Consider the following 20,100-nt stretch of genomic DNA (forward strand, 5'->3'; position numbering starts at 1 on the left):
TTCTAAATAATAGAAAAGAGAGAATAAACAGAAACTAATTCACAAGCCAAATAGGTAATTAACTGATCACAGAAATTCACTTCATTTAAAGTCACTGACCTGTTGGGCCTTCAGTGGTGCTGACGTCATTATAGTAGTCAGCTGTGACTCCTACTGCAGATTTTGATGTGAAAAAGAAAATACACACATACATAAATACCAACATACATACAGTACATACTATTATTACTATACAGTACATATATATTATTGCATATAATTATTAAACACTGCTAAGATAACTTTTTTTATCTTAATGTTTTTAATTTAACAAACATAGCCTACATACTTTTCTGTATGTAACATTATTTTCAGTCCTCTAACCTGAAAGAAGCTCATCAGCATCTTCATACCCAGAATGCTGTTCGGTAGAACGGACACTTCCTGTTAGGAAGAAGCAGAACTATCAGATACATGTTCACAATCACAAATCAGCCAAAACCCCCGTATGCTTTGGATCATTTCAGAATCAGAAATCAGAAAGAGCTTAATTCCCAAGTGTGCTTGCACACACACAAGGATTTTTTCTTGTAAATGAAGCTTCCAGTGCACACATATAAGTACAACAACAAGACACATAATTATAAAAATAAGTATAAAAATATGAAAGGTATAAGACACAGACTAGGCATTTTTACAGATATTAACATATTTACAGTTAACAGTATTATGGTTAATAAATAAATATTTCACTAAATAGTGGGAGTATTGCACTAAGAGAGGCCTTATGGGGCATTTAACTGTTCAGGAGGGAGATGGTCTGTGGGAAGAAGCTGTTCCTAAGCCTAGATTTTCTAGTGCCTAGATTGTTCTGAATCGCCAGCCGGACGGCAAAAATGCAAAGAGGTTATAGCCAGGGTGAGTGGAGTCTGTGATGATTTTATCTGCCCTCTTCCTCACTCTGGAAGAGTACAGGTCCTGGAGGGTGGGAAATAATAATTTCAGCAGTCCGACCTGTCCATAGTTACCCTGGATGCCAGCCGAACTTAGCCCCGCCCACAAAATTTTTAGGTTGGGACGTTCGGTCTGGACTTGATCCGTTGAGGAGCTATTATGCCCGAACAAAAGTTGTTCAGACCAATCAAATTGTCAGGGCGGGCTTTATACGATGATGGGCAGATGATCAACAGTAACGTAATCATACGTCACCAACGAGCGCTTGGGTTGAATTTGTTTACAACAAAGATGACTGCCGCTGGAGAATTGAGATTTCACGAGTTCACACTTACAAATAAGTCAGATAGAATAAATGCATATTTGGCGTATTGTCCGAGGAGCTCCGCGGGCTTGGTATTCGGCCCGAACCCAAAGTACTCCCCCCGTATTCCAGTCTGTGGAAGAACAAGCTGAGACTAAGTGGAGGGATGCTGAAAACTGTCAAGGAATGTTAGGCAAGTTGACAGAGTGAATAAATATATGCTTCCTCTCATGCTGATTGGGTAGACATGGTAATAGTTTGATGACAAATTGATTGGATTGATTATTTGAACGTGCTCCTCCCGAACTTTGTTTATAAAACATCATGTGCAGATTCCGCCATCGCGTCTGTTATAGAAGATATCGACCGCGATCAAGGCATTTGTCGATCGGAAACATGAATGAAAAACATACGTCACTTACTCCGTTGCTCTGATTGGTTGTAGGTCTATCCAATTGAGTGCAGAGGCATTTTCTTTCCTGGTTCGGTTGAAATATGCCCCATAATCACAGCCCAATGGAGCAGTATCAGACTCACATTCTGACTAGATGATGAAGTATGACGACGTCAGGCTAGTCCATTGTAGTCTTCTGATGGCTTCTGATTTGGTTGCTGAACTAAACCAGACTGCTACTGAAGTGCATAGAACAGACGGCTGAATAAAACTGGCTAAGCAGCTCCTGTAGAAAGATGAACTTCCTCAGCTGGCGAAGCATTTTTCTCAATGGAGTCTATCTGGAACTCCCACTTCAGGTCCTGAAGAGATGGTAGATCCAAGGAACCACGAGGCCACAGTGCTGTTCATGATGGTAAAGGAGGGGAGTGCTGGGATGTTCCTAATGAAGTCCAATATTATCTCCACTGTTTTGAGCATGTTCAGGTCAAGGTTGTTGTGACCAGACAGCCAGCTGTTCAACATCTCTTCTGTATGCAGATTCATCACCATCCTGGATGAGGCTGATTACTGTGGTGCCGTCTGCAAACTTCAGGAGCTTAACAGCGGGATCAGTAGTGGTGAAGTCATTTGTGTAGAGGGAGAAGAGTAATGAGGAGAACACACATCCTTGTGGAGCGCCAGTGCTGATTGTGCAAGTGTTGGTTGTGAATTTTCCCAGCCTCACTAGCTGCTGCCTGTCTGTCAGGAAGTTGGTGATCCACTGACAGATGGAGGTGGGCACAGAGCGCCGAGTTAATTTGGATCTGAATAGAACTCCTCTGACTAAAATGTCCAAAAGATTGGGGTGTGTGCATTGTCTAATGTCCAGCAGTTTGTCTCTCATAAAAGTTATAGGTAAAAGTTGACTGAAGACAGGACAAACAATCAATAGAAACAAACACTGAGGAGCTCCAAAACAAGGCAGCCATCTGTGGCGGTGTAACGACTGAGACAAGTCAGACACAAGTATTTGTTAGTTTAACAACTGATATTTGGAACTCATTCTGGGAATCTGTGGCCACATGCCCCCAAACAGGGCAAGAAGGTCTTAGTTACCCTGGCAACAATCAGATAAGTGTTTTTATGACTCTTAGCAATGTGAACAGGGCCTCTGCTGCAATACCTATAGATATTAGAACAGACTCTCTTGCATTAATTTATCGATGAACTGACTAACATGAAATTAACATGCATTCCAGAATTCTTTTAATTGCATTCTTTTAATACTATTATCTGTTGATACTATTGTCTCTTTGATACAATGTACTTAGAACCAACAGTCAACATAACCTCACGCATACCATGTTTGGTCTCTATAAATTGGTACTTTGAAGTAGAGCTGAAGATCTTTGCCCGAACCCGACGGGTTTGGTCGGGTTCGGTCTTAATTTCTATTATTTTACACGGGCTCGGGCCGGGCTCGGGCTTGCGCTTCGGGTTGCGTGGTAAATGAGCGGTCAGGTGATGTGTTTAGATTAGCGTGAAAATGGATCCTGAGGAGGTGAAACGTAGGCTGGTCTCTGGAGGACTTATTTTATTACTTTGTTCCAACTTCCAAGTGGCCTCTAGCCTCTGTTAGTTATGAATAAATGAAGTTAAAAAATGTATAAATGACTCCTTTTTTACGAAAGACAAAGGTGCTGTGTGCGTGCGGCGCAGTCTTTTTTCTTTCTCTCCCTTTTCCGCCGAGTGGTGCGTGTGCCGGCTCGCGGTGTGAAGCGCGTGTCCGCGCTATTCTCCGACACTCTAATCACTGCTGATAGACGGCCTTTTGGATAGTCGGGCTGTAAACGGGTTCGGGCTTTTAAAAAGCTGTCAATCAAAATGTACTTGTCGGGCTCGGGCCAAACTCTGTCGGGCTCGGGCCTTTTCGGGCCGAACTTTTAAGGCCCGATTACAGCTCTACTTTGAAGATCGAAATGATTGTGTACATGATATGCCGATAGCTGTGCAACATATTAGTATTACAAGAATCTTTCTTAGTTTCGTCATCAGACACCAATCCAGCGTGCCATTGCAAATGAGCACGCTTAGAACAAAAACTCATAAATCAACCACAGAAGAATCTCCCACTTGGGAAATTCCACCCTTCTCATTGGTCAAGCAAACCCGGAGAGGTGGGGCCTTTCTCAGGCTTTATTAGAGACAATTGTAAGGATGGACTTTTACTAAGACTGAATTCAAGAATTTGAGCCTGCAATAAAACAATTAAACTCACTAATCTTAAGAAGAGATCTATGGGACAGAGAGCACAACACAACTTCTCCAATCTCGTCTCTTCGCCCCATGCTGAGTTCCTGACCCCTCACACTATCTTCTCTCCTCCAGGTCTCATTCAGTCATGCAAAACACACAAACCTACTGTCTCCAGCTGTTTTATGAGAGGTCAAAATAAATACTTCTGGTGCGAATGGTAGAGAAGCTTCATTCCCGCAGCAGCAGAACAGTCAGAAAAAAGAAAACAATGCCTGTTCTTCTGATGTGGGAAGATGCCCCAATAAAGATAATAAATTACCATTTGTGTTTATCCCCCAAAACTCAGGCGTGACCACTTGGGGCACGAGAAAGGGTCCAGCAAAAGCTGAATAAATATTTGGGTGCTAGATGTTTATTGTTCTTTTGTTCCACTTGGGTATTTAAAGGGAATTGGCAAACCACTCAAGGAAGCATCTGTAAACAGAACTTCCCACACTGTTGCTGTGTGTCTCTATTGCCAGGTATGCTGACTCTTTTAAACTATTTTTGATATTGCATTTTGAATTATGTTTGTATTTTATGTTGATCAGTTATGTATTGTGTATTCTGTTTAATCCTTTTAATTTATGCTTAATCCTGCCTGGCAAAATAAATGTTACATCTTGATTTATTCTGAAGTATTCTGAAATCATTATTTTAGTAAATTAAGGAGGCTGATGCTACCGCAAATCTTAGTTAAGGTAGGTCAAACTAAAGGCGCATGTATGAACGGAGCAGTAGGCACGTCATCTGAAGACCTTTTGATTTCTGTCTATCACTGATTTAGCAAGTTGTATGGAAATGGCTAAAATAAACTACACTCTCTTGTTCGAGTGAGCAGTAGGCAACCGACTTTAGAGGTATTAGCAAACCCTACATCCTCTAACTAAAATCAGAATTAACAAGTTTGTGTCCGTGAGAAACACGATCCGGCCGACGTGATCTCTATGTGGCATTGGGTCCATAATGAATTAATAACTGAAAGTATGGAATGTCAAGAATAATAAAAGATCTAAATTAAATCACAATTCATCTTTTGATCAGCTGTTAAGAGAGAAAATCAGTAAATACAAAGAGTCACTTAAATTTGGAGTCAGATTAAATTATTCATGGAGTCAAAATTAAAATTGGAAATCAACTGTTTAATAAATGAAAGTGATTTTTCCAGAAGTGCCCGAAAAGACATACATGTTGAATTTTTTCGACCAAGAGACACCGGACGCCGTCTTTGGGCCGGTGATTGGAGCTTACACAATCCACAGTGACCTCCCTCTCTCTTCTCTTCCGGCCTCAACTGCTGCTTTTGCTGATTTCCTGTTTCCGGTTCCATATCACTCACCATTTTACCTATGAATGTGCATGTATGAATGTATGTATGTTTGTTTAGTTTTAGTTATGTTTGTGAGTCAGTTAATGAGTTAGTTGTGCACAATATGTATTTGGTTTCTGATTCTCTGCTTGCAACAAAGTCCATTTTACGATTTTGATCTTGTTACATGCTCTAAGCGCTGTACATGCTGAGAAATAATTATCTTTCGGTGGCCATGAAAGATACACTTTTTTTAGAATAAATGAATAATCAAAAGAGTTCGTTGGAACTGATTCATTGATTGTAATATTAATTTAGCTACCTCAAGTTAATCTAATTAACTGACCCAAATATTAATAATTAATCATAATTGGTATGAGTTATAAATTATGAGTTATTATTAATATTTCCCCTTTGCGCTAATATTGTTACAGCGCCATCTTCAAGTTCAGCTCATACTAAGGCAATCCATTCCTTCTTGACTCTATAACACTAATATAACACTAACCCTTAAAGGGGGGGTGAAATGCTATTTCATGCATACTGAGTTTTTTTACACTGTTAAAGAGTTGAATTCCCATGCTAAACATGGACAAAGTTTCAAAAAATAAGTTGTACGTTTGATGGAGTATTTCTTTGCCAAAAATACTCCTTCTGGTTTGTCACAAGTTTCGGAAAGTTTTTTTTCGAGTATGGGCGTGTGTGACGTCAGATGGGGCGGAATTTCCTTATAAGGGTCCTAAGGGCACTTCTCCCAGAAGGGCGCGCACGCACCCGTAGACCAGAGCGAGAGAGCGAAAGCAGTACGCCCATCAAAGCGCTGTGCTCGGCTTTAGCACAATGTCAAAGAAAGAAGTGTGTTTTTGGTTGCCATGGCAAGACAACCCTGCACAGATTCCCAAAGAACCCAGCGTTAAGGGACCAGTGGATGGAGTTTGTTTTTCCAGAGCATCAACGGAGTTGTGCAAGTGTTCTTGTTTGTTCCCTGCATTTCGACGATGATTGTTTTATAAACAAGGCCCAGTTTGACGCCGGATTTGCAGATCGTCTAATGCTTAAGGATGGAGCAGTCCCAACGATAAAGGTTCACGGTTGTGCATTGGAACTGCTTCATGTAAAACTGCTTCATGTCTGTGTGTTGTTAGCTATCGGCGCGTAAGCACAGCAAGTAAACAGTGAACAGCGCTCGTGATTCTTTAGCTCCGCCCACACGGCACGCCTCCAGCCGCTCGTTTTTTTCCAGAAAGACTCGGTACAGCCTATCTTTCTTTTATAAATATAATAAAACTAAAGACTTTTTGGAGATAAGAAGGATGCAATACTACTCTATAGGTACTCAAGATTAACATGAGATTGACTGAAACTGAGTGTTTCACCCCCCCTTTAATCATCACACAAACAAGGTCACAGATGAATCTGTGATTTACTCCTCTTACCCCTCTGAATTCAGTGATGAGTCTGTTGATCACGACAAATCAAGCACTATGACATTTACTCACCCCTCTGAGTGAAAACACTCTGTCTATTAGTGGGTCTGTGATGAATCTCCTCATAAACGGCCTCAGTCTTCGTCTTGTGTCTCCTCTTAGAGAGAGCTGTGAGTGTAGACAGACAAACCTGCTGTCAGTTCACAACACATGACTGATCACACACTGAATAAGACACAATATGACAGTCTCTGGATCTCTCCTACCTCTCCTCATCACTCTGTTCTGCTGAATCAGTATAAGCAGTGGCACTAAGAGCAGTAAGAGCAAAACTCCCATAACAGCCACAAGCACAGAGAGAGACGCTGGAGGAGTTTGTGGAGGAGTGACTGATGTTGAGCGCACTGTCTGAGAAACTGGAGGAGAAGCTGATGTTGTTGTGGCAGGAGTAGTGGACACTGACAAATCTGGCAAAACAGACACAAACACATTGGAAAAAGCCAATACACAAATATTATTACCACTTAAACGATTTAAAAATTAATAATATTGGTCAGTGTGTTGCTGTGACCTGCACAGGTGAGTCCAGCGTGCTCTTTGTGGGAGCAGTCAGTGTGGTTCTTCAGGGAGAGAGGACAGTCCCACAGGTGAATCTCATTCCCTCTGCACTCGACTCTGTTCAGCCACACAACACCTTCACCAGCACCAAAGACTGAATTCCCATCAGCCCTCAGTGCTGCTCCACAACCCAGCTGCCTGCAGACCACCTGAGCATCGCTGATGTCCCACAGATCAGCACAGACTGAACCCCACACAGCGTTATGATACACCTCCAGCCTCCCAGAGCACCGGCCCAAACCTCCACTCAGTCTGAGAGGGACATGATCTAAAATCACAGCCAAGTGGATACATTATTGGCCAACAGAGTTTTGTCAAGACAGAAACACCTACAGTGGGGCATGTCTGTGGAGTGAGATTAAATCCTCTTGGTTCCCCAGAACTAAATCACATACATACAATACATACACACTAAAAACTCCTGGGTTATTTCTTCAACCCATTTTCTGGGTTATTTGTGTTGGGTTAAAATTATGGGTTTTTAAACTTCAGAGAGTAACCATTTTCTGGGTTATAGGGCTAATATTTTGCCCCAATTCATGGGTTGTTTGGGTTTCTGGGTTATTTTTCAAAGAGTAACCCATGTTCTGGGTTATAGGGTTGGCTTTCTCTCTCTCTCTCTCTCTCTCGCCCGCCCACAGTTGTTCTTGAATTTTCTCACAACAGTAGTTTGAAATAACCGTCGCTTCGCGCTCGATCCGTTTTGGCCGTGCTTCTTCGGTGCAACTTCATCTATATTCAAGGTAAGAGAGTATTTTCAGTGTTGATGTAACGTAAACTTTTCTGTGTCCATGTCCCTGTTGCTAGTTTAGCACTATTTGCTAAAAAAATACGTTGTTGAGACTAGAGTTAACTGTGGTAATTCTGTGGTTGGCATGTAGCCGCGGCTATCACGACAACTGAACCTCTCGAGGTATCGCACACCGGACGCGATTTTTTTGTCCAGATTTCGTCATGAGTCATTTTGTACCCACCACTTTTAACTTCCGTCCATATTAATTTGACTTTTGGTTCGATTTTTTGGACCGTTTTCAGTGGTTTCAGAGTTAAAGAAGTGGGTCAAGTCTTCAAATTGTTGCTAACCTCTATATGTTTTCTCCAGGTCATTTTGAATGGACAGTTTTGTCGCTGATCAGCTAACTGAGTGGCAGCTGATAGAGAATTTTAGAGGTGAGCATTTTACTCTTATTGCCCTTATATCATCTCTCTATACCTAAACATTTTTCTTTAATAAGGATTAAATGTGTCAGTGCAAGATTTTGTGAAAGTCACAACTTCTTCGACAGTGGGGTATGCATATCTATATAACCCTAAAAGATTTTTGTGCCTTGTCTTTAAGCTGTTATGCATAAGAATGGGCCAGATATTCACCTTTGCATTAATGTCATTACACTTTTTAATGAAAGAAAAGATTGACAATATAGACTGTCATTCACACAAAATGGGTAATGCTGCAAAAGAACCACATTAGTTAACTAGCAATTTGGGCCACGTAAAAAAAAAAAAAACCCACAGCATTCCCTTAAAAGTGATTATTTGTTAGCTTGATAATGAAAGAGTGTCTGGTGAGTGGTTCTCAATTGTCTCGACTTATTACAATACTCATGTTGTCTTGTTTTCTGTCTTTCAGATGAAGACATAGATGAGGAGGCATTTCTTCTCTTTGATGAGGACACTATCAAAAATCTTGTCCCCAAAGTTGGCCCCAGGCTTAAATTCCTGAGGCTCTTCAGAGAATTGTTGTTTATTTTTCTATTTTTTATTTCTAGTATTGTTATTACAGTGTGACCTAAAATAAATAGGAAAATAAACATGTCCAAGTGTGTGTTTTTTCATATAGATTTTAATTTAATGCAATAAAAATGTCAAAGTGCTTGAAGTGTGTAATATAATGTAAAACAAAGTTTTATTTTCTGAAATAAGGCATACTGGTAGTAACCCAAGTTAGTTTATTTTTGACCCAACTTCTGGGTTAAAAAAGGATCAACTAATTTTTGGGTTATTTCTACCCAGATTTTGTTTTTTTTAAACCCAACATTTGGGTCAGGTATTTAACCCAGAATTTGGGTCAAAAAGAATAACCCAATTTTCTGAGTTGAAATTATCCATAAATTAGTTGGTCCCTTTTTTAACCCAGGAGTTGGGTAAAAAATAACCCATTATGGGTTATTTTTGACCCAGGAGTTTTTAGTGTGTATGGCTGTTATGATTTTTATGTTCTTCTAAATCAAATAAACTTACTCGAACACTGTCTATGATGTGGAGATGTGGAGCAAGTCAAATAGCTTCTAGGGGACTCATGACTCTCCTGTTCTGTAATCACAAGTAAATTCAATATTATATAGACACATTTTGTTTATATACTCAATAATGTTAACTGATTATTGTTGTATTTAGAGATGGAAATTGCAATGAAATCAGTCTTACCAGAGCAGGTGATTTGGGCCACTTCATCTTCACCACAGTCATTCTGTCCCCAGAGTGAAGACGGACACTGCCACAAATTGGAATCAAGTGGTCGACATTTCAATTTATCCAACCAGTTTCGAGCTGATTCCAGTCTTGGGATAGAACTGGAAAAAGCACCAGATCTTCCACAGTTCAGCTCTTGACAGATCAGACTCGTAGTGTCTCTGTTCATCTGGTTCCAGCACACATTACCCCAGGATCCATTGTAGAAAACCTCCACGTTCCCTTCACAGCCCTCAGTTAACCTGATCTCTTTAAACTCTAGATGGCAACATGAACACAACCTCTGATTTCATCCAACCCCATTCATTTCAACCACAAACACATACAGGTAACATTACATATATACAGGGGTTGGACAATGAAACTGAAACACTGGCCAATAAAGTGTTGGAGGTTTAATGCCTATATATGCCTATATGTATATATATTTGGTGGACATTCTTCACTGATTTTACATTCTATCAGCAAGAGCAGAATGTGAGAAGGTTGAATTAGTAGAGCAACAGCACAGCTGTACATAAAATATTGCAATCCACACAACATAATGGGAGACATATCAGAGTTCAAAAGAGGACAAATTGTTGGTGCGCATCTCGCTGGCTCATCTGTGATTAGACCAACACGTTTTTGTGGTGTATCGAGAGCTATGGTATCCAGGGTAATGTCGGCATACCACCACGTAGGACGAACTGCATCCAACAGGATTAAATTGACACATGAGGAAGCTACTAGGACGAGGATATCCAGGTACTAACACGGATTGTGTCCAAAAAACATAAAACCACAGCTTTTCACAGTTTCCACCAAAACTGTTTGTCGGGAGCTCCACATGGAACAGATGGTAGGGCTGTTATAGCCAAACCTTTGGTAACTCGTCACAATGCCAGATGTCGGTTTCATTGGACTGTGGACAATGTGAAACGTGTATTGTGAGTTCACTGTCCACCTTCACTGTCTTTCCCACATGCATGGGAGTTACAGTGTGGAGAAGCCCTAAAGAGGCTTAACACCCGGACTGTTGCGTGCCCAGAGTAAAGCACAGGGGTGGATCAGAGATGGCTTGGGCTGCAATATCATGGCATTCCCTACTGTGCTTGATGGGCACGTCACTGCCAAAGACTACCGAACCATTCTGGAGAACCATGTGTACCAAATGGTTCAAGCATTGTACCCTGAAGCACATTGTCCCGTGTATCAGAATAATAATGCTACATACAGCAAGACTTGTGACAGAATGAATTGATGAACATGAAAGTGAAGTTGAACACAGCCTGAACAGTCACCAGAACTAAATAATATTGAGCAACATTTTGGAGTAGCAAGTCAAAAAACATTTTCCTCCACCAGCATCACATAGTGACCTGGCCACTGTTCTGGAAGAGGAATGTCTCAACCACATACTACACCATACTAATCAATTATTGTGGTCTCAAACCACAGTTTCAGTTTCACTATACAACCCATGTACGTGTAACTGAAATTTTTTAGATATTCCCAGAAGATTTGTTAGATTTTAAATGTTACTGAATAAAAAATGTTCTCAACACTGAAATGTTTACCTGAGCACACGACTCCTACATCCTCCTTGTGTTGACAGTCATGTTTCCCCCAGCCTGGAGAAGAGCAGTTCCACAGGGACGTCTCATTCCCCTCACACTCCACCTCATCCAGCCATATGGGTCCAGAACCAGGACCAAACCAGGCTGGTACCTGCTGGTTACTGAGGGCCACTCCACACTGCAGCTGTCTGCACACCACATGGGCATCTTTAATATCCCAGGAGTCATCACACACTGTCCCCCATGAGCCGCTGTGAAAAACCTCCAGCCTCCCTGCACAGTCTCCCCCAGAACCCACCAGCCTGATGGACCCGCGACCTGATATTCAGAGAGAGAAAAACACATTATTGATCACTAACAACTGAAGAATCTGCCCAGATGTTGTTGTTCTCACCAAAGCAGGTGATTGACAGCTGTTGTGTGGAGCTGCAGTTGAGAGTTTGTGGAGAGCTGCAGTTCCCCAGATGAGCTTCACTCCCAGAGCACTGGAAGCCCGTCACACACTCATGACTGTGTTCAGGACTGGATGAAGAGGAGCCGGAGAAGTTCAGCACAGAGCCACAGCCCAGCTGTCTGCAGACCACAGAGGATTCAGTGAGACTCCAGGAGTCCAGCAGAACTCTCCTCCAGACCTGATGGATGGAAACTTCCAGCTCCCCCTCACACTGTCTCTCTCCAGACAACCGCACCAGACCGTCATGAACAGCCAGAGAGGAATCTGAGGAGAAGATCTCATGTTTTACTAAAACAAGAATTGTTTCATAACATGGTGAAAAAGAGTACAATGCTCTCAGTGTCAAATAAGTTTACCAGAGCAAATGACTCCAACATCTCGTCTATGAGAACATTCAGCTCGACTCCATGAAGAGACGGAACATTCTGAGAGTTTTGTTTCATTCCCGTCACAATCAAACACATCAGCCCAGATTTCAGCACTTCCCTCTCCAAACCAGTCTGATCCCACAACAGACACAGCAATCCCACAATTCAGCTGTCTACAGAGGACACTGGCAGCTCTCATATCCCAGCATGCATCACACACTGAGCCCCACTCATTAAGGAACCGAAGCTCCACTCTTCCAGAACAGGAGTCTGAACCGTTCATCAGTCTGAGATCGGTGTAACCTGAATAAAGAACATAGAGGTTAAAATAAAGTAAAATGCAGCTGACAGAGAACATATACTGTTTTAAATACAAACAAAGAGACACTGAATATTTATAATTTACCAGAACAGATCAGTCCCACATTATAGTCACTGGTACAGCTTTGTTTGTGTGATAATGAAATTGAGCAAAATGAAATCTGAGACTCATTTCCTCTGCACTGAATCTCTTGTGTCCACATCTGAGAGTCTCCTTTGCCAAAAACATCTTCTCCCAGCACCTGTACAGGAGCCCCACAGTCCAGCTCTCTACACACAACCTCTGCATCCTGCTGGTCAAAGGCAGCGTCACACACTGAAACCCACGACTGATCATCAAGTATCTCTAACCTCCCAGAGCACAGGTGAGATCCATTGACGAGTCTGGAAGCTTGATGACCTGTTAATATTAGGAATGACAGTGCACAGTAGACAAAAACAAAAGCTTGATAGTTAAAAACAATAAACATACAAACAGTTTTCCAAACAAAATATTCTTTATGTCACACCAAATTAATGGGCAATCAGTTAAATTATTCACCCGAACAGATGACACCGGCATCATAACTGTGAGCACAGGCATGTACGCCCCATCCTCCTGACCCACAGTTCTTCAGTGTTGACTCTGATCCAGTACATAACACACCACTCATCCAGACTGGTCCTGATCCTTGTCCAAAATGAGCATAACTCAGAGCATCTACAGGTTCTCCACAGTCCAGCTCTCTACACACCACTGCAGCATCAGCCAAATCCCAGAAAAAACCACACACTGTTCCCCACTGACCTCTATGAAGAACCTCCACTCTACCAGCACAGCGACTGTTGCCACCAACCAGCCTCACATTCTTTTTATCTAAGTGGCAGAAAAATACAGATAGAGACTGTGATTGCATCTCCGTAAGCACACTAGTTCGTGTATCAGTATATTGTGTACACAAATTCGGCACTGGTAAAGCACACTGGCTCACTACACATTTGGACACTGATTTTTCAATTCCCGGTGATATGACTAGTGCTTGTGTCATAAAACGTCACCACTGGTATTTATTAACAACACACATAACATCTTTCTGACATTTTTTATGCTGTTTAAAGTATGTTATGAAATATACTTTGATTGTTGTTATATATATCTGAAACATCTTAGCCAAATTTTAATTATAAATATGTACTACACTGTTCACTACCTATGTTTATACTGACATATAATTAAATAACGATTTGTCTTTTCAAATCTTTCATCCCATCTCATGATGATATTGTGTTGATATTGTGTTGGTTTGTGCAATTTGTTTTGCACTTAACAGAATTTCCATTAAGGGGAATGTAGTGAGCATCTAGTTTTTGAAGTGCATTGTGGGATTTTTAGGGAGCGAACATTCCAGTGAACTTGAAGGATTTTGTGATTGAGACAGACCTTAAAATGGCTGGCTCCTTGGTCAGAGTTCTGACTGTGAAATATGAAGCTGACTGAGATGCACCCTATTAGTAAAAGGTATGATATTACTATATTCTTTTAACTCACCAGCACAGATCAGCCCCTGGTAATTATAATGTGAACAGCTGTTTTTGTGTAAGGATGTTGGACAGAGGTGAATCTGAGACTCGTTTCCTCTGCACTGAATCTCTTGTGTCCACATCTGAGCGTCTCCTTTGCCAAAAGCATCTTCTCCCAGCACCTGTACAGGAGCCCCACAGTCCAGCTCTCTACACACAACCTCTGCATCCTGCTGGTCAACGGCAGCGTCACACACTGAAACCCACGACTGATCATCAAGTATCTCTAACCTCCCAGAGCAACTCGAGTTTCCAATAAGCCTGACACCTGAAGTAGCAAAAGATAAGAAACGTTTCAATTTTGTTTATCTAAAGGCGTGTAATTCTTGTCATTATTAATAAGCACCACTTATTAATGTGAAAGGAGTAAAATAGTCAAATTACTCAATCTCTCATGTCAATCCATATCATCTGACTTTAATTTTTATGGAACATAAAAGAGGAATTCTACAGCATATCCTGGTACTCTTTTCAATATAATGAGAGTAAAATAAGAAAGAAAAAAAAAACATTGTGTGCTCTACAGAACAAAGTCATAGAGGTTTGAAAAGACACAAAGTAAATGATGACTGATTTTTCAGTTTTGGTTGAACTTTCCATTTAAGGCAGTTGAATTATCAGTGATGTAAAAACAGTGCAGGGTTTGGAGCAGTTTACCTGAGCAGATTACTCCTGCATCTTTAGTATGATCACAGTAATAATGCCCCCGATTTACTGTTCCACAGTTCTTCAGTGTAGATTCTGATCCAGTACATAATGTGCGATTTGTCCAGATTGGTCCTGATCCTGGTCCAAAATGAGCATCACTCAGAGCATCTACAGGTTCTCCACAGTCCAGCTCTCTACACACCACTGCAGCATCAGGCATATCCAAGCCAACATCACACACTGTTCTCCACTGACCTCTATGAAGAACCTCCACTCTACCAGCACAGCGACTGTCACCACCAACCAGCCTTACTCTCAAATTGTCTATAAAATAAATAAAGAGGGAGTAAAGACATTGGACAAAAGGAAAGAATGAGGAAAAAAGTATCACAATAAGAGAAAAAAACTATGATAAAATTTACTAATATTTAGTGTAGATTTTGGTAACATTAAATTTTATTTCAGTTTATTAAAAAAGGCTCAAACCTGCACACACTAGTCCAACATCATTTTCATATGAACAGTTGTTTTCATCTAACAGTGATGTTGGACAGAGGTGAATCTGAGACTCATTTCCTCTGCACTGAATCTCTTGTGTCCACATCTGAGCGTCTCCTTTGCCAAAAGCATCTTCTCCCAGCACCTGTACAGGAGCCCCACAGTCCAGCTCTCTACACACAACCTCTGCATCCTGCTGGTCAAAGGCAGCGTCACACACTGAAACCCACGACTGATCATCAAGTATCTCTAACCTCCCAGAGCAGCGAGAACCTCCAACCAGCCGGACTCCTGAAAGAACAACACAGGAAAAAATGTAAAGTTAAAGAACTTCAATAATGAGTCAGTCATATACAGTAATTAATATATCAATCAACGAGAAATCATATTTTCCTTTATCTTCTGAAATAAAAGATATTTATTATGAAAACATATTATACATGTCAGCAAAACTTTTTCCCAGTCCAAAAGGACTTGAAAGTAACCTACAAAAACAGCTCATATACAAAACAGTGTATAGTTATTGTTAATGTAAAAATCTAAATGCATTACATGACTGCCCACATTTCAACATTTTCATGTCAACAATGTCTATGAATGAATCCTATCAGGGATTTACATTAGAATGTAGAGTTAGAAACAAGCTTCTAAATTTTATTTTTAACAAGGTCTCTGATTATTACAGTCTGACCTTAACAGTTTGTGCTGTCAAAAAGAAGCTGGAAAATGAAATTATGACTGCTTTTGGTGCAATTGTTTTGTACATTAAGACAGGATTTTTAGCTTTAGCTTACCTGAACAAATGACTTGAGCGCTCTTATCAAGACACACATCAAGATCAGTTGGTTCTATGAATCCACATTTCTTAAGTGTAGACTCTGATCCAGTACACATTGCATTTTTCATCCAAAACGGTTTTGATCCCAGTCCAAAATGAACATCATACAGAGCATCTACAGGTTCTCCACAGTCCAGCTCTCTACACACCACTGCAGCATCAGCCAAATCCCAACCATCACCACACACTGTTCCCCACTGACCTCTATGAAGAACTTCCACTCGACCAGCACAGCGACTGCTGCCATTTACCAGTCTCACATTTCTTATGTCTATGAATGTAAGAGAAAAGGCTATTGTAAATTTAAATTGTTATAATAAAATGAAATGAAATCTGCTTTGTTGTACTTTGAACTGTTACCAGTACACAGCAAACCAATGTTGTGCTCATGTGAACAGTTGTTTTCATCTAATGGTGATGTTGGACAGAGGTGAATCTGAGACTCATTTCCTCTGCACTGAATCTCTTGTGTCCACATCTGAGCGTCTCCTTTGCCAAAAGCATCTTCTCCCAGCACCTGTACAGGAGCCCCACAGTCCAGCTCTCTACACACAACCTCTGCATCCTGCTGGTCAAAGGCAGCGTCACACACTGAAACCCACGACTGATCATCAAGTATCTCTAACCTCCCAGAGCAGCGAGAACCTCCAACCAGCCGGACTTCTGAATAAGACAACACAGATCAACAAAAGCATGGCTTATTTATGGGGCTTCAAGATAATGATTTGTACATCAAAGCCATTTTATTTTTAGTCTTATAATGAATAAAGTAAAAACACAAAAGAAAACCACAACAATTATAAATATAAAATGTATTCATTATTGAAGTCAACATTTTAAAACTTCTTTAAAAATTAGAAGCCAATCTGGAAGCGCATATGAATTTTAATATGTAAAATACTTTACCTGAGCAAATGACTCCAGCATCATTAGTATGATCACAGGTGCTTTTAGCCCATCCTAATGATCCACAGTTCTTCAGTGTAGACTCTGATCCAGTACACATGACACCACTCATCCAGATTGTTCCTGATCCTGGTCCAAAATGAGCATCACCCAGAGCATCTACAGGTTCTCCACAGTCCAGCTCTCTACACACCACTGCAGCATCAGCCAAATCCCAGAAATCATCACACACTGTTCCCCACTGACCTCTATGAAGAACCTCCACTCTACCAGCACAGCGACTGTGACCACCAACCAGCCTCACATCCATACGGTCTAAATATTAAGCAGTAACAATGAGAGATGAAAGATGAAGGGATGAGAGTTAAAATTACAGCATTACAAAGTGGGACAACTGGGAAATGGGACTCATATGTCTGAGTATTTAAAATGAATATTCAGAGTTCAATATAAGTTTAGCTCAATCAATGTTGAGTTATGTTGGTATGTTGATTAACAAAAAAATTATTATGCTGACTCCCTTTTATTAAAAAAAATAGGGTTTCAATTATCCTAATATGTATTGTTTCAGTTGTAAATAGTTAAAAACAATGACAGGGTTTATACCATTATGTTGTCATGGAAACAAAGTTTAAAACTGGAAATAACTTTGCAGAGAAAAGATTAGTGAGCATTTTTTTCCAGACTATAATCATGTTAACGCATATTTGTTTAAGTATTGTTTCTATGTTATTGAGACAGTGAGTATTTTAAAGTCTACAGAAAACTTTTTTTAAAGGGGGGGCAAGTAGAAATTTATTATTTAGGTAAAAAAAAAATTTGCCACAAATTATGTTGATTGAGCTTAAACTATATTAAACCTGGTGTATTCTTTTAATATATATATTTTTCCTCTATATAGTTCTTCTGTAGCTGAGGTCTTGGCATTGTTTAAGACACTAACATTGTAACCCTAAAATCAGAACTCCAAATGTGTGATCAATTTTACGGCCACCCAACTCTAGGGACAGAGATGCCTGCATGGTTATAGAATAATGTTTGACACATGGCGATTAAATCGTTTTCAGAGAAAAGGTGATCAATGTATGATTGTTTTTTTGTTGTTTTTTTAGATAACAGAAGATTGAGACAACATTTACAATGTTGATATCACATGAAATTTTTTATTGCGATCACAAGATAACAAGACAAAAAAACTACAATAATGGCCTCTTAGGGTTTCAATAAATAAATATTAATATTATTTTGATAACAATATATTATAATGAATAAAAAGAAGACACTCATGTAAAACTTATTTGTAGCTCTTTATAAATTGGAGAGACAGAGAGAAAAAGAGATAAACTGCCTGTTAAACACAGGAGCACATTCATTATATAGTGACAATGCGATTACACGGGCATCTAAAAAAAAACACATTACAATATAGTTTAATTTTAAGATCTTAAATAACATAACCATAGCCCTTCATTTAAAATAAATAAATAAATAACAACAAAAAACAACAACAATCTCTTTAATTTCACGTCTACTTACCAGCTGTGATGAGTATTATAACTGAAGTCAGTAAAATGAGTGTCAGGCATCTCTCCATCTCTCTCTGCTTGATTAATTCAACATCCAGTACAAGCTTCTCCGCACTGATGATACAGAAGTACAGGCGTCCTCTCTCAGCCCCCTTAATGAGAGAGAAAGAGGTTCAAAACCCTCCAATCACACTCGCTGTTACCTTATTAGACAGAACAGAGGAAATCATCAAACAACTTCAGTGACAAATCAGATCAGGCTTTTATGATTTTCTCCATATATATATATAACTGTCAGTGCTTATGAACTCCTCCTCCCCACCCATCAAGACTGAGGGGATGCAGAAACACACACACACACACACACACACACGGCTTACAGGATACAGGAAACTCTCCAGTTATTTACAGCATCAAAGCCCAACACCTGCAGAGAAGAGATAAAAGCACTGATAACTGTGATATTAGTGTATGCATATGTTAGCATGATATTAACATGTAATAAACTCAACTATTTAAATTAAATATTATTGTCAAATAGCATTTTTTTTTTAAAAGAGGCAGAAAAGACATTCTCCTTAAAATGTATTTTTGTGAAACATCTCATCACTTTCTCAAGATAATTCTCATCTTTTTTAAATGCATGTACATTTACCACTTAGTTTGTATTATATTACAAAAAAAAAAAAAAAAACTACTTAACGCTGCTCTGGGGGTGTTTCTACAGCGGCTGTGACAGTAAAGTTGACATCTTTCTCTCTTCTGACTGCAATTATCAATCTCTCTTTTTTTTACTCTTTTTGAAAGTTGTGAAAACTCTGTTGTGGCGTTTTTTTCTTTTGCTATTTGAGCAAATGGAAACACAAAAAATATATATTTAATGTAGTCTCTCATGCACTGCTATAGAAGTTTACACGCCTTTCACTTCTGAGACTGTGATAGGCAATTTCTTTAGCTAATTTCCTTAATGTTTAAACTGTTATAGAATATATATATATATATATATATATATATTTTTAATATATATTTTTTATAATAATTAAGAATTACATTTTACATTCTAAAATAGCAGAGGGAATAAATATGAAAAAAGACAGTGCTTCGGAAAATCTGAACTTTGCAATTTATGTATGAAAAAGATTATGGCCTTAGAAGGTACTTACATCAGGAGCTGCTAAGTTAAGACTGTGTCTTAAGAACTAGTCTGACCAAAAGCAATTAATCACTGCTAATCAGTCTTACTTTTCGGATTCAAGTTCGACCAAATAACATTTTTTATGTAACTGATAAAAAATAAATAAATAAAAAGTCCAATCTCGAAGAAAATAATGAGATAACTACCTTGTAAGTCTAATAAGTTTGTGCAACCGGCCCCAGGTCTTAAATCAGCTGCCTTCCCATAATACCTTTCAGCTGCCTCATCCTGTCTGAAGACAAACACACACATTTACTAGAACCTGTAAGTTGTTATGAAAATGATTATGCATAAATACATGATAATAATAATTATTATTATTATTAAAATAACAATGCAACTATAAGTATCTGAAACACTTAATAATAATAATAAAATACTTAAATTAAGTATTTGACAAAAACAACAGCAACGCAACATTATGAAATTTTTGGTCTTCATGATTAAAACATTGACTCCTATAATTAAATAATTATACATATTATGCATACAC

At 39.5% G+C, this 20,100-nt stretch overlaps 1 protein-coding gene across 1 annotated transcript; it reads right to left on the minus strand.

Annotated features, from left to right (window-relative positions):
- Positions 1-2,118: 2,118 nt before the first annotated feature.
- Positions 2,119-17,196, minus strand: LOC311289122 (scavenger receptor cysteine-rich type 1 protein M130-like; the record flags this gene model as incomplete). Its single annotated transcript, XM_084406879.1, has 12 exons — positions 2,119-2,456; positions 6,717-6,812; positions 6,911-7,111; positions 7,216-7,530; positions 9,690-9,992; positions 11,294-11,611; positions 11,649-12,011; positions 12,104-12,418; positions 12,522-12,827; positions 14,654-14,968; positions 15,137-15,433; positions 16,887-17,196. 12 exons carry the CDS (start codon positions 17,194-17,196, stop codon positions 2,119-2,121), a joined length of 3,477 nt encoding a protein of 1,158 aa, XP_084263005.1.
- Positions 17,197-20,100: the final 2,904 nt, after the last annotated feature.

Source organism: Rutilus rutilus (genome assembly GCF_951802725.1).
Source record: "Rutilus rutilus genome assembly, chromosome: 4".
NCBI classification, from domain to species: Eukaryota; Metazoa; Chordata; class Actinopteri; order Cypriniformes; family Leuciscidae; genus Rutilus; species Rutilus rutilus.